We start from the raw sequence: 15,711 nt of genomic DNA, 5'->3' as shown, positions 1-15,711 counted from the left end.
TTCAATCCTAGTGATCACATCATTTTATTTATATTGTACTTTTTTTAAGAAAACACTTGGCCATATATAGTATAAATAGATAGTAAAAGAACAGTATTCAAGTTTACCAGTCTTGAAGTTTTTTTAGCTTTTAAATTAGAAAACAAATGTTGCTTAATTAGGTGTCTCTTAATTTCTACTTTCTGTCTCTCTGTCTCTCTCTCTCTCACACACACACATACTGTTTGTTGAAGAAATTAGGTCATGTTCCTTGACTTTTTCAGAGTCTGGGTTTTTCTGATTGCACTTTCAATTTGCCCTTTTTTTTCTGTTTTTGAGTCATATTTAGGTTTGCTTGTTGGTTGTTTAGTAAGAATAAGTCAGAGGAAATATCTGCTTGTATCAGAAGATATATAATATATCTAAGTCTTTATTCACATCTGCATCCACTGTTTAACATTGCTTATGTCCTTTATTTTGTTAGTGATTATAAACTGGCTAGTAATATTTTAATATTTTTTTATTAACTGAGACATTTTTGTTTCTCAGTTCATCAGCTATTTGATTGAATTGCAATTTTATGTGAGAAACATTAAATGCTTTATTTCTTTTTTGCGTTTATATGCTAGTTATCCAAACAATGAGGTGATTCTGTAGCATTCTTCAAATGTTAGTTTTTTTCCTAACATTTGGTGAGTTTTTCTTCATGCTTCAGTGAGGTATTTTTTTTGTTATGAATTTTAAAGACACTTCACATATTATTATTGTTATATTTCTTGTTCACACTGTCCCACCTTTGACTAACAGAAGCTTCTTCATATACGGTTATGAGTTTTTTTTGTAGAGCCTTAGTAATAATCTTTGGTTGCTAGTAGGACAAGATGTTCCAGAAACATCTTATGTTTTCTGATCTAAACTGGGAGTCAGTCATTTCTCTAAAGAGCTGTGAATCTCCTTGGTTGGAAAGAATGTTTAGAGATCATAATCTGGATATACAATAGGTGGGGGGAGGAGGAGAGGGAGGCGTCCTAAAAGTGCTCAGGGACTCGGGGGCCACTCCCAGTGATTCTTAACCAATTAGCTTGAAATGTTCAGTGATAGGATTTACAGATGCAGGAGTGCTGTGATCCTGGGCCAGTCACTGCCACGACCATCCTGGAAGAGCTTAGAGGCCCGTAGGCCTTAGCCCCATGAGGCAGAGGAACCACTTGCTGCCATGGATTTAACAGGGTCTGGCGTATGCATTTAACGCATGTGCCTTAACCCCTGTATTCTTTCTCTATCTCTGGTACCACATAATAGATTTTTATAAGGTTGTTTAATCTAAAGTAAGAAACAATAATTTTATTCCCGAAATAGTAATTTTCTATTTCCATAGATATGGAAGGTTCAATGCAGATTTGATTCAAAATAATGAATAACCCAAGAGAAAACTAATTTGTCAGATAGCATTTTTTTTCTTCAATTGTCCTCCTTTGGATGCTCACAGCCTCATGTACTGAAAGGTTGCATGCAATTTAGTATTTACTGAGTCTCAAAAACTAGAGCCCCAAAGGATTGAATCTTTGCAATGAATAATCTCAAGTGTATCGTCAAGTCAAAAAATTTTGTCTATCGAGTCTTTCAAATTGACTGAAATACTTGGAATTAGCAAAAACAAGTCAAAAACTTGGGGGGAACCAAGGAGAGAGTATAGGGGTTACAGTACTTGCCTTTTATGTGGCTGACCTGAGTTCAGTTCACAGAAATCACATGGCCTTGCCGAGAGCAGCCCACGAGTGTCCCTGGATGTCGCTCAGCTGCCTATTACTACCTCCCCCAGATAAAGGAACCTTAGATACTAACACTTAATTTGGAACATCAACTGGAGCGGTAGCACAGTGGATAGGGCATTTGCCTTGCACGAGGCTGACCCGGGTTCGATTCCTCTGTCCTTCTTGGAAAGCCCAGCAAGCTACCGAGAGTATCCCGCCCACACGGCAGAGCCTGGCAAGCTACCCGTGGCATATTTGATATGCCAAAAACAAGTCTCACAATGGAGACATTACTGGTGCCTGCTTGAGCAGATCTATGAACAACGGGACAACAGTGCTACAGTGCAGTATGGAACATAAATTTCTGCATCTATAAATTAGAGAGTTGAACTGAAGATTATATCTTAGATCTGAGTCTATCGGTCTTTAAAACTGATTATCATTTGAATTTTTTCCCTTTATTATTTACTTATTTATCAAATGTTTTACACGGTGGATGTCAAAAACAACATTTTAGGTGGTAGAAAAAGAAATATGGAGATTATTCAAGTTTCTTGCCAAAGTATTTCCCTTATTGATTCATTATGTGAAGTCATAATCTAGCATCCTAAAATCCATCTTTATTTCTAACCCCTTTCTTGTTGGAAAATTGAAGTCATGAGAACTATTAATGACATTTTTTTTTCCACACCAAAGGACAGCTTCCAAGAATTTTTCATGACATACTTACATTTTAGGCTGATACTTCGTATTACATATTATATTAAAATTACTTTTTCTTGGGGCTGGAATGATAGCACAGTGGGTAGGGTGTTTGTCTTGCACGCAGCCGACCCGGGTTCAACTCCCAGCATCTCATATTGTCCCCCGAGACCGCCAGGAGTAACCACTGTGCATTGCCGGGTGTGACCCAAAAAGCAAAAAAAAAAATAAAATAAAATTACTTTTTCTTGACATACAACTGCGTTTAGTCACTTTCTTTGACATGCAGTTTTTTGGTTTGAAAAATTTCCAGTTAGTTAACTTATTTGGAGTGATATTATTTAACAGGTAATTCAAATGATTATTTTGTACTTCAATTGCACCTTTAAAAATTCTCTTACATTAAAAAAATGTGATGCTTGGGGTTATCAGAACTAATAAAGTAAAAAATATATATTGTGCTATATATTCTCTTTTTTGTTGTTGTCTTAAAGGAGTGGAAATACCTGACTGTGCTCAGGGTTTACTTCTCACTCTGTGTTTGGGATTCACTGCTGGTCTGTGTCAGGGGTCACTCTGCAGAGTACCATGTGTCAAGACTTGCTCTATGCAAGGCAAGCTCCTTACCCCTGTAATATCTCTCCAGCCCCATATTCTCTTAGATATAAGAATATATATCCTACCTCTTTAGATTTCTACATGCTTTTATTTGAAAAAGTATCTTGGTATTATTAAAAATGTACATATTTTTCATCTATAAGAGTAGTATTTTCCTTGGCACTAGAGAGGTAGTGTTGGTGTTGTTAAGATGCATGCCTTCCATGATGCCAGTTCTATTTCCAACTCTGGCACCGCAGCATAATAGGTGCATTGCAGGGTGCAGCCAGCTCGGAGCTTCCAAGCACCACCAGAATGGCTTGAATAGTCCCATGTCCTTGGTCCCTAGCACTAAACAACCAGCGCTGTTGACCTATAATTGCCAGGTGTCACCCTCCAGGCCCCCTACATTTTGGGATATTCCACAAATGTTTTTTAAAAAAGGAAAATAAAAATACTTTACTATTTTAAAAATTGAAAACATTTTAGCCCTATATTCTAAAGGTAGTCAGAATTTTTTTAATTAAAATATAAAAGATAAAAGGAGGCATAATTTCAACAATAAGAACAGCCATAGACAGTCCCCCATCCTTCCCCCTACCCAAGCGGCCTTCAATTAGTCTGATAGAGTGGCGTTATCAAAGAGTCTTCCTAGAACTTAAATCATTCCCTGCTAGTCATAATAAGCTTTATGGTTAAGAAGTTAATTACATGAATTTTCAGCTCCAATGAGGCCATTTGGGGCAGCGGTTTTTAATATTGTATAAATAATTACTTAAAAGAGTTAATTCACAAAATTTATTACCAAGGTATAGGAGTGTAAAAAGACCCTATTGGGATAAAATTACAATGTTGGCCATAGCTTATTAAAATTCTCTAAAGACACATTCCTGTTTGTTTGTTTTTTAATGAAAGGATAGATTATCTCTTAAGATTTGCAATAATTAGATTTCACGCTACCTCACAATTTCAAAGTTATGTTGCTACTTTATATAATATACTATACTTTTCTATTACCTTTGAATAAGAAGAATTCAGGGGGCCAAGAGATAGTGCAAGTCATTGAGCCTGTACAGACCTACAATGAGCAAACTTTTGAGTTCAATCCCTGGCAGTGTGGCTATGGGGTGCCTACCAAAACTCCCTAAAACCCCCAAATTATTTTTGCCTGTATTTATCAATTTTTCAGAGATTGGGCAGCTTTTCTTTCTAACTCTACTAGATATATAATGCCTGCATAGACATTATTATTGTTTGTGTATGTAAGATTTTGCTATGTGACTGTACGTACAATCTTTTTTAAAAAAATATAATCAGTGAAGTAAAGTGGGGAAAAGATACTTGTCACTCATGCCTCTGACACATTTTCAGTCCCTTGCACTGCATAGGGTCCAGGAGTGATCCCTAGGCACAAAACCAGAAGTAATTTTTTAACAGTGCTCTGTGTGACCCAAGAAACAAGTAACAAAATTTTTAAATCAACAAAATGAAAAATTTCTTCATTATTTTAATCAGCTTTTGTCATGACTAGACAAATGGTTTCTGAACAGTTTATCTGGAACTGCTCTACCTGATATAGTAGTCACAGCCACCACTAGCAAAATGTGACTAGCTCAAAATCAGAGGATTATAAGCATAAACATAGAACGAATTTTAGAGACTTATGAAAAATAAAAGTTAATTTTCCCATACATAACTTATTATGTAATTTAGGGAACATGCTCTACAAAGGTATTCATAGTTGAGTTTCAGGTAGACAGTTTTCTAGCACCAATCTCCTCACCAGTGTCACACCCTCTACCAATGTTCCCCTTTTTCCTCCCACCGCCCCCCCCAGCCTGCCTCTTTGATAGGCACACTTTAAAATTTAGTTATTGTAGTCTGAATATAGTGCTTTCAGGTTTGTTGTTCTATGGTTCAGATAAATAGTTAAATAATACCTTTTTACCATCAGTGTATCCCTGCATCCTTCATCTGTTACTTCTGTCCGCCTTTTTTTCCCAATTCTACTCCACGTTTCTTTCCTTCTCTATCTTCAGTTCTATAAACGAAGTTCTAGGGTATTCTAGCTATTCCCCCTTTGGTATCTAAAGTGATATTTTGGATGTTTTGAGTACATAAAAAAAGATCATTTTAAAATAATAAAGTTATTACATAATTTTTTTCAGTTTTATTTTACTGTGTCACTGTAAATGTCACATCCCATTGCTCACCAATTTGCTCGAGTGGGCATTATTGTAAGACTTGTTACTGTTTTTGGCATATCGAATACATCATGGGTAGCATACCAGGCTCTGCCATGGGGGCGAGATACTCTCGGTATCTTGCCGGGGTCTCCGAGAGGGATGGACGAATCGAACCTGGGTTGGCCAAGTGCCAGGCAAACACCCTACCCACTGTGCTATTGCTCCACAAAACTGAAAAATTTATGTAATAATTTTATTGCTATTAGTTTTAAATGATTTTTTATGTACTCAGAATATCCAAAATAACACTTTTGGACTGGAGCAATAGCACAGCAGGTAAGGCGTTTGCCTTACATGCGGGCGACCCGGGTTCCATTCCTCCATCCCTCTCGGAGAGCTCCGCAAGCTACCGAGAGTATCCCGTCCGCAGGGCAGAGCCTGTCAAGCTACCTGTGGCGTATTAGATATGCCAAAAACAGTAACAAGTCTCACAATGGAGACGTTACTGGTGCCCACTCAAGCAAATTGATGTATGGGACGACAGTGCTACCGTGCATTTTACTATTTTAAAACATGATTACTAAAGTGGCTCACGTAGTTCTAGAATAATGCACCATTTATCATCATGAGTGGCAGACCCTTATCTTTTGCAGTACTAGACTTTTCCATACTTTTTCTCTCAAATTTCCTTGGGAATTATAGATAGTTGCCTGTTTGTCATTCAACATACAGAACTTAATTGTGACTTCGGAGTAGACATTTTTTTACCTCTACACAATTACTGTCCCCACAATATGGCATTAATCATAATGTTTTGTACTTCCACAATGAATAAAACCATTGCATTTGTTACAAAACATTGCAGTCGTCATTTTGAAGAGAAATAATTGTTATCATTAGAATTATATTACTTTATGGATCTTTAGCTTTGAGCTTTGTAAACATGTTAAATATGAAATAAATATAAATGAAGAAAATATTTTGCTGCAGAAAATGTGTTATGGTTTTGTAATTTTAACTGATTAAGTTACATATTATGCATGGTACTAGCATAAGAACCATACTTTGCTGATTTTTCTATTATTGTTCAAAATAGAGTTAACATAATTCACATTACATTTATGACATTCTGTACTTATTTATTGAAAATTTTTTAATGTATGTAAAAGAAAATTCATTGCTCTGAAGTAGATAAAAACAAGTTATGTTTTAATTTCATGTAAATTAATACAGCTGCTATATGTAGCATGCTTTGGAACATTACTCAGTACTTTTAATATAAGCAGTTTGTAAAACCATCTAGAATTTGAATATTGAAAATCCTCAAAATTACTTTTTAATTTTCAAGTAACCTGCACTAAGGTTATAAATGTATCTGGTATAAATATGGTTAGCTAGGCAAGAGAATATTTATTTCATCATTATAGAAATATTACCATGTTAAAAAATTTGTATTAATTTTTAGAAAACCAGAATTCGGGAAATGGAGAAAGATGCCAAGAAAATTCATAATTTCTCTGTCATCAACCCTGATCCTGGACAGGCTGTTACTCATATTTTTGCAGTTGATAATAAAGAAGATCTTCAGAAATGGCTGGAAGCCTTCTGGCAGCATTTCTTTGATCTTAGTAAGTCTATATTTGTTGGGACTTTCTAGTAGCATATTGTTTAGCATCAAAGACTGCTGCAGTGATTTGTATATTAAAATTAAAATGTTATCATTTGTATCAAGAATTTTTTTTCTTTGCTCTGAATACAGTGGTGATATATCACCAATATCTTTTTTTTTTTTTTTTTTTTTTGCTTTTTGGGTCACACCCAGCGATGCTCAGGGGTTACTCCTGGCTTTGCACTCAGGAACTACTCCTGGCGGTGCTTGGGGGACCATATGGGATGCCGGGGATCGAACCCGGGTCGGCCGCGTGCGAGGCAAACGCCCTACCCGCTGTGCTATCGCTCCGGCCCCACCAATATCTTTCTTTCACAACATTCTCCCAGTGTCTGGCTAACTATAAATAGTGTGCCTTTGAATTTCCAGTATTCCTGCCTCTTTTGAGTTCTGCTGATCCCTAAAATAACTTCCCTACATTTTCTCAAAATATTAGATTTAACTACCTTAAAAGAGTGTTTAATCAAAGGGATAAGAAGCCATTTGAAGAATAAAAACTTTGTATAGGATAGTGATGAACCTATAACATCAAAATGTTCAGGAGGATACTCATTTCATAACCTTCTGCTACCTCCAGTTTCATTATAATATAATCTTGGACATAATCAAAAAATTTTTAAGCCATAAGATTTTCGATTTTCAATAATACAGTTAAATGGCATGGATTATAAAAAGAATATACTAGTAATATAATAGAGTTCTAGTATATAAAGTATGTGAAGTTCTAATATTCCCAAATGAAGAAGGAATTTTATCAGCAAAAATAGTGGAATTGCAGCATTTCTTTGGTGTTACTGACAATAAAGTTAGCAAATTTTGCATGAATAGAAAGAAAACTGATAACCTTCTAATCAAACTGAACCTAATGTAAGAGTCAAGGATTATTTTCTTCAAATTTTTTTTCTATAAAATTACAGAGTAGAACTATTTTCAAACAATAAAAGGTTATTTCGACATTCACAAAAGTAATCCTGAAAACATTTTAGGAATTTTTGCAAGTTGTTTTCAGGAACTTTATGTAAGAGGTAATACCAGCAGTCTTCAGATTTATTGATTTTCTTTAGGCCTGCACTGATCTATGGCTTAGTCACGTATTAGTGATAAATGGGGTGGGGCAAGAAAGAAAACTGAATTTACCAAGTGTAGCATATGGCTTCATTCATTTCTCATAACAACCCTGTGAGGCAAAAAATACTTTCCTTTGGTCTAAAGATGAGAAAACTAAGGCTGAAAAAGATTCTTGTTTATTTCAGCTAACCAGAGTATTCCCCTCTTGGATTTCTTGGAATCTTTAGGACTAGTTTTTAATTATTAAGTGTTTATTCATAGACACTTAAGATAATTAAATATTTATTCCATGCTTATTAGCAGTTACTGTATTTCCTTATTTTATTTTTTTATCACTTCCTTATTTTAAATGCCAGTTGATGCTAGCTGTGTAACTAACTTACGAGACAACTTCCTCTTGTTTGCTTGTATCAGGTATCATTTTAACTAACTGATGTTTCTGAGAGTCTGTCTTAAAAAAAAAAAGACCATTATTCATATAAATTAATAAATTAAGGTGAAATTACCACAATATTAAGCCCAATATTAGTTGCTACTAGATGACCTCATGTTTTCATTGTCCAGATTATGTAATTCCACATAATAAAGTGAGCAGTTGGGAGGATATGAATTGCATGGGTTTATGGGGTTCCTTTTGTTGCTGTTGTTACAAAGAGAACTCCTGGTTCTCAGGTTGACTTCCTTTTTAGTATTTCATGTATTATGGTAAAATCTGCCAACTTTTCTAATTTCAGACTATAGGTTCTAATACCTTTCACTTTAGAATTCATTGCATATGGAGAGAATATGAAACAAAGATATAAGAGCTAATACTGTTGGGGAAAATGGCGTGTTTGAAGATCTTTCCCTTCCTGTTTTTCTGACCTCTTGTGATCTGAGTATCATATTGTGATCTATGTATCATATTCTGATACATGATACATAGAGAACGTAGAGAGGATGTATATCCAGGGTAGATAAATACATAGATGTCCAAGGGAGAAAAAAGTAAAACTGACTTAATGACTTAGTATTTAGGAAAAACTTAAGTTATTTTTCTCCACCTAAGAGTTGAAAGTTGGTGGGGCACAGTGGGTAGGGCGTTTGCCTTGCACGTGGCTTACCCGGGTTCGATTCCCAGCATCCCATATGGTCCCCTGAGCACTGCCAGTAGTAATTCCTGAGTGCAGAGCTCAGGAGTAACCCCTGGGCATCACCAGGTGTGACCCCCACCTCAAAAAAAGAATAGAGATTCGGGAGAAGGAGAATGTGATAATTAGACATCAAGAGAAAAACTTGGTGGAACTAGCTTGTTTATCATATAGAACAGCCTCAGAGGTGGAGGTTGGAATGGAAGGGGGAAGTAAGAGATACATTTAATATTGGAAAGCTAACAAACATGAAACAGCAGAGGAGTAACATTTGTTGTGGATGATCAATAAAGGACTGGTGGATCAAAGATCACTTTTTTGAAATATTTAAAATTCAAACATTGACTTACGTAAGCAAGTAGCACACAGATAACTTTCATTGGGTACGTTATGATGATAAATATTTATGTGCAAACATCTTCAATATGCAGATTATAGGTAAACAAGCCACTTAATATTTCATACCAAGTTTTTATTTTTGTTAGCTTATTGGTATCACACAAGAATACACATATTAATTTATACACTGCCCATTGTAAAAATTTTGACTAGTGAACATACCACATTTATACTTCTGAATTTAGTAACACATGAGATAATATGGCATTGTATTCTAATTTTCAACATGATTAGTATTCTGCTACTTAGTTTAACAATGACAGTCTTTTTTCTATGTAGAGAAAATAACTGACTTTATAATTTGTCTAAGACTATCTCAGAAATGTTTGCTGGTTTAATGTTTCATCATTTTTCCATTAGATAAGGGTTTCCCCCCAACCCCAAGAAGTGAAAAGCTGGCTTTTATGTGTTATCTAAAAGAGGAAGTGGAGGGAAGGAATAAGTTATCAGATCTCAGATCCTTCTAGATTTAAATTCTGCAGAGCGACCTTTGAAGTCTCATATTTAATATTTTATTCCACTTTCTGTGTGGGTTATTTTCAGATTTTTAGCATTTTTGTACTTAGCATTAAATAAAACATAATAAAAGATTTGTTATAATTCTTAACTATTTGAGGTAATGGATTTTAAAATTTTTGCATATACTGCCACAATAGCTACATAAAATTAAAACAACAAGTATGAAGAGATAACTTGGTTGTAAGTATAAAATGTCTTAAATTTTAAAGCATGACAAATGGCCATGTTTGATATTGAATATTATGGAAATGAAACAAAATAAAAGGAACAGAAATATAAACCATAAATCAGTCATAAATGACTTAGATATTGTACACTTAGTGATGAAAAACAGGATATAAGAACTGTGAGTCTTAATTGTTTTTTTAACATGATATGTAAATTATGTAAACACATGATAGTATCTAACATAAATGTTATTCAGCATGCAGGTCTACTGTGTAACTATGGAAAAGTTCAATTTTTTATTCTTACTCAGGAGAAATGATCCTGAGAACATTATTTTATAATAAATGCAGCATTCACCCATAATTAAAAGTTTTTGAAAATTCATAAATATCTTGAAGTGATAATTGTTAAATAAGCAATTCTTATTTCTGTATTAGAGTTTTCAAAATTAAAATCATTTTGAAAACAACTCCTTTTGGTTTTTTTTCTACTTCCTGCTAGGTAACTGTCTTTGAACTTTCAACTATCTTGCACACTGAATGTTTCTATTTAATATTTAAAAGAGGAGAATGTGTACAAACTTGCCATGAATAATAATTTTAGTTATTGGCTACCTAGTGAAATAATACAGTATTTAATAGCTTTGAGATTTTTAGCTTATCTATGCACTGAACTTTTTTAAAAATAGATGACTATTTTCCCTAGTCTTGGACTTTAAAGTTATAGATAGATTAAAAAAAAAATACTAGGTTTTTGTGACTTCCTTCAGGCAATGCTTTCTAATTTCAGTTATTTTTCAAAGCAAAAACAGTATTGATGTCTATGAAAATGAAATACATGTCTTCACATTTATGCTTTAAACTGGTCTGTCTTTTTCTGTCTTAGGCCAATGGAAGCATTGTTGTGAAGAACTTATGAAAATTGAGATTATGTCACCACGGAAACCACCTTTGTTCTTGACAAAAGAGGCGACCTCAGTCTACCATGATATGAGTAAGTGGGGTGTGTCTTTTCTAAGCTGCAGGGTAACAAAAACAACATTGTCCAGACTCAAGCAGCTTATTCTATTGACATTAAAATGCTGAAATTTTCAGGGCACAGTCAAAATGAATGAAAAAAGACTATGATTATAGACTAAGGAACTCATGTTTAATAGATGAATTAATGCAAAATTAATGAATACACATTTTCACAGTTTGAATGCTTAAGATCAAACAAAAATGTTAAGGCTTCAAAATGAATAAGGGTGCAATGAAAATAAATATTAGCTGAGTAGCTGATGAAAATTCTGAAAATGTATACTTGCAGATTCTAAAATGTAGCCATGTTCGGTAATTTTTTTTCTGTTAAATTTGTTTTGAAGTGTTGATAAATGAATGTGACTAAATGAAAACTTTCATCTCATGCCCAAATAATAGTTAAGTTTAATACTTTGGAAAATTTCAAGTTTCTAGACTCATTAATTTTCTGTTTTCCTATAATGTTGAAGGATATTTATTTTCATGCTATTGCCTCAGTGAATGATGTAAAACAAATCAAGGCTACTTTTCAGTCTGCTCTGTCACCTTCTCACTGATGATATATTTGGGTTTAGGCATTTTAAACGACCACATATCTTTATTCTTCTATTTTTCCTAAGAAAAATTTCACCCAGCATCCTTACTACAAAATATGCTATCCATTTTTCTGTATGTTTGATTTTAGTTTTTTGTTTCTCCTTTGACAGAGATTTTGTTGATTTATGAGAAAGAATATAATTTGTATTTATCCCTGTTTACATATTAGGTTTTAGAAAAAGAAAATCCATTTCTGAATCAAAATAGATTTTGATATCTTTGTTGGGTTTTTATGTTTGGAGGATACAAGAGCAGGGCTCAGCTGGGACTACTCTTGGCTTGGTGCCCAGAGGTCACCCCTGATGGTGTCAGGTATTGAACCAAGATTGGCTGCATGAAAAATAAATGCCTTGAAATTAAAAAAAAAGCAAATAACTTGAACTAGATTGATAGTACCGCTGATCAGCTGGTAAGGAACTTGCCTTGCATGCTGCTGGTTCACATTCAATCCTTAGCACCTCATAATGTCTCCCAAGACTGCCAGAAATGAACCCTAAACACAGAGATAGGAGTAAGCCCTGAACACCACTGGACGTGCCCCCCGCACCAGGAAGGGGGAGAAAAAGGGAGGAAGGGAGGGAGGAAGAGGGAGGGAGGGAGGGAGGAAGGAAGGAAGGAAGGAAGGAAGGAAGGAGGGAGGGAGGGAGGGAGGGAGGGAGGGAGGGAGGGAGGAAGGAAGGAAGGAAGGAAGGAAGGAAGGAAGGAAGGAAGGAAGGAAGGAAGGAAGGAAGGAAGGAAGGAAGGAAGGGAGGGAGGGAGGGAGGAAGGAGCAATAGCACAGTGGGCAGGGTGTTTGCCTTGCATGCCGCCGACCCGGATTCGATTCCCAGCATTCCATATGGTCCTCTGAGCACCGCCAGGAGTAATTCCTGAGTTCATGAGCCAGGAGTAACCCTGTGCATCGCCAGGTGTGACCCAAAAAGTAAAAGAAAAAAAAAGAAAAGAAAAGAAAGAAATAAAAGTGCCTTATCTCTGTACTCTGTTGCCAAAATATATTTTAAATTCCAAAAAGAAAATAAATAAAACCTAATAAGTATTTTAGAATTAAAAGTAAATTTGATATAATTCTACATCTTTGAAAGCTGGATTCTCCTCCCTTAATTATCAATATAAATAGGCATATAAGTGTGTAAATTTTTTAAAAAATTATTTTTGTACATCTTGTATTGTCTCTATTTGGGTTTTTTGGGGGGGTATGATATAGTTATTTTTATGACTAAAAACTTGTTTTAAAATACTTATTTTTGTAGTGGAAAGATAACTTAATAGGGGGCTGTTTGCCTTGCACGTGGCCAACCGGGGTTCGATTCCCAGCCTCCCATATGGTCCCTTGAGCACTGCCAGGAGTTATGCCTGAGTGCAGAGCCAGGAGTAACCCCTGTGCATCGCCAGGTGTGACCCAAAAAGCAAAAATAAAATATAAAAATAAAAAAGATAGCTTAATGGGCTGGAGCACATGCTTGGCAAGCAGGAGGCCAGGGTTCAATCCCCAACACTTTCTGGGTGTGACTTCCAGTCCCCCCAGTTTTTTTCTCCAAATTTTATTTTATTAAAGCACCGTGAGTTACAAAGTTATTCCTAGTTGTATTTTTGACATACAGTGTTCCATCACCGATCCACCACCAGGGTCGACTTCCCTATACCTGTGTTCCCAGATTCTCTCTCCTAACCACCTCCCCACACCTCCCACCCCAGAGCCAGCCTGCCATCTTGACAGACAAATTTTAAGTTTGGTTATTAAAGTTTGGGTCTTGTGATTTCAGTGTTATTAACTCTGTCTCTGTCATCACTGTCATCCCGTTGCTCATCGATTTGCTTGAGTGGGCATCAGTAACGTCTCCATTCTGAGACTTGTTACTGTTTTTGGCATATCAAATACGCCACAGGTAGCTTGCCAGGCTCTGCCATGCAGGTGAGATACTCTCAGTAGCTTGCCGGGCTCTCTGAGAGTGGTGAAGGAATCGAACCTGGGTCGGTCTCAGGACAGGCAAACACCCTACGGCTGTGCTATCGCTCTGGTTTGTATATTTAGCCCTGTCATTCCTTAGCACCACCAATGTACTAAGCCCCTTTAACCCCTGCCCTGTTGCTCCTCAATTATCTCTGCTTCCCTCCCCCTCAACTCTCTTTCTTTCCTTCTCCTCCCTCTATTCTGAGGCCAAGGGTGAGCTAGGTCTCCTCCCCTTTAAAAGCCATTGCATTTCCTCATCCAGAAAATCCTTATTGCTTCATGACCATAAAAAATGCACATATCGGGCTGGAGCAATAGCACAGCGGGTAGGGCGTTTGCCTTGCACGCGGCCAACCCGGGTTGGATTCCCAGCATCCCATATGGTTCCCCTGAGCACCGCCAGTAGTAATTCCTGAGTGCAGAGCCAGGAGTAATCCCTGTGCATTGCCAGGTGTGACCCAAAAAGCAGAAAAAATAAATAAATAAATAGATAGATAGATAGATAAATAAATAAATAAAAGTGCACATATCAATTTTACTTAAAAAATAATGACTTCGGGCCAGAGAGATAGAACAGTGGGTGGGGTGCTTGTCTTGCACATGGTAGACTGGAGTTTGATCCTTGGCGCCACTTACAGTTCCTCAAGTCCCACGTTGGATGATCCCTGAGCACAGAGCCCAGAATTTTAAGCCCTGAACATTGCTGGGTGTGGCTTAGATAGATTGATAAATAAATAAAATAGCAACTTGGGAAAGGTGCATATTACTTTTGAATTATTTTCACCTAATGTTTTCCTTTAACACTGTTATAGGCATTGATTCACCTGTGAAACTTGAAAGTCTAACTGATATAATACATAAAAAGATTGAAGAGACCAATGGACAGTTCCTCATAGGTCAGCGTGAAGAGTCCTCACCACCTCTTTGGACTGCACTCTTTGATGGTAATCATCAAGTCGTGGTCCAGAAAAAAGTATTATCTCCTGCAAGTGAGCAGTCACATGATGAGAAAAGGAAAAAGAGACGCGCTCCCCTTCCTCCTTCTGATAAAGCACCTTTCGGCTTAAAAGCGCAGAGCAATACAGATCAGTTGGTTAAGGACAACCGGGAAAAAACAAGTGTATCTCAGACCTTGCCTTTTGATACCAAATCATCGACGCTAATGCATCACTTACAGAAACCTATGACTGCTCCTCGAAAAGTTCTTCCTGCCAAGAAAAATAGTTTAAATGATAGCGAACATACAGACACCACAACGAGTTTTGAATCCAAGCCAGTGCCAGCTCCAAGGCAGAAATCTATCAGAGGCATTTTAAACTGTAGATCATGGTTGCAGGCACAAGTATAGAAAACCCTTAGTGTAAAAAAAAAAAAACCCAAAATCTAGAACTGTGAGGTTTAATGCAGAGCTATTATAAAGGTAGTAGTGTCTAATTCTGTAGGTAAATATGATAGTGATTTACATCATAATTAATAAGCTATTATGTATAAAAATGCCTTTTAGTGTAGAAATGGAACTCTCTTTACTTTCGGATTTTAGAATATTCAATGATTTCCTCAGCAGAGAGCAAGAGGCAGTTTCAAGACAATATCCTAATTGTTGGAAGGGTTAATTTATTCCTAAATTAGTACCAGGCAGTGAACAAGCACCAGGCAGAAGAAAGCATTAAAATTTCTTTGGGGAGAGGCTGTCTAGTAATTTAAAATGTGTTAAATCTGAGCCATATTCTCATTGTGAGAATTTTGATACTAATGGAAAATTTCAAAAGTTTTATTCAAACCACAAATTATAGAATCCACCCCCAAAAATTTTCTTCTTAGCATTCTGGAATTCTCATCTAATGGTTCACTGAATCTCATCTATTGTTTAACTCACTAGTTAACTCACTGACCTTTCAAATTCCTGGGATAAATTTTGAAATATTAAATTCTTCATCTTTAAAGGGAATTTGTAATATGCTATTCAAAGTTGT

General features: G+C 36.0%; 1 protein-coding gene across 1 annotated transcript in view; it reads left to right on the top strand.

Annotated features, from left to right (window-relative positions):
* RTKN2 (rhotekin 2) overlaps nucleotides 1-15,086 on the top strand; it is a 69,831-nt gene extending 54,745 nt beyond the window's left edge. Inside the window, exons 10-12 of the mRNA XM_055140726.1 lie at nucleotides 6,684-6,846; nucleotides 11,057-11,164; nucleotides 14,551-15,086. Coding sequence (XP_054996701.1) covers nucleotides 6,684-6,846; nucleotides 11,057-11,164; nucleotides 14,551-15,086 — 807 coding nt within the window. The remainder of the gene's footprint in view (nucleotides 1-6,683; nucleotides 6,847-11,056; nucleotides 11,165-14,550) is intronic.
* Nucleotides 15,087-15,711: the final 625 nt, after the last annotated feature.

The sequence above is a fragment of the Sorex araneus genome, chromosome 5, assembly GCF_027595985.1.
Source record: "Sorex araneus isolate mSorAra2 chromosome 5, mSorAra2.pri, whole genome shotgun sequence".
Classification (NCBI taxonomy): Eukaryota; Metazoa; Chordata; class Mammalia; order Eulipotyphla; family Soricidae; genus Sorex; species Sorex araneus.
Note: the sequence above shows the minus strand (reverse complement) of the source record. Positions and strands in the feature narration are given on the sequence as shown.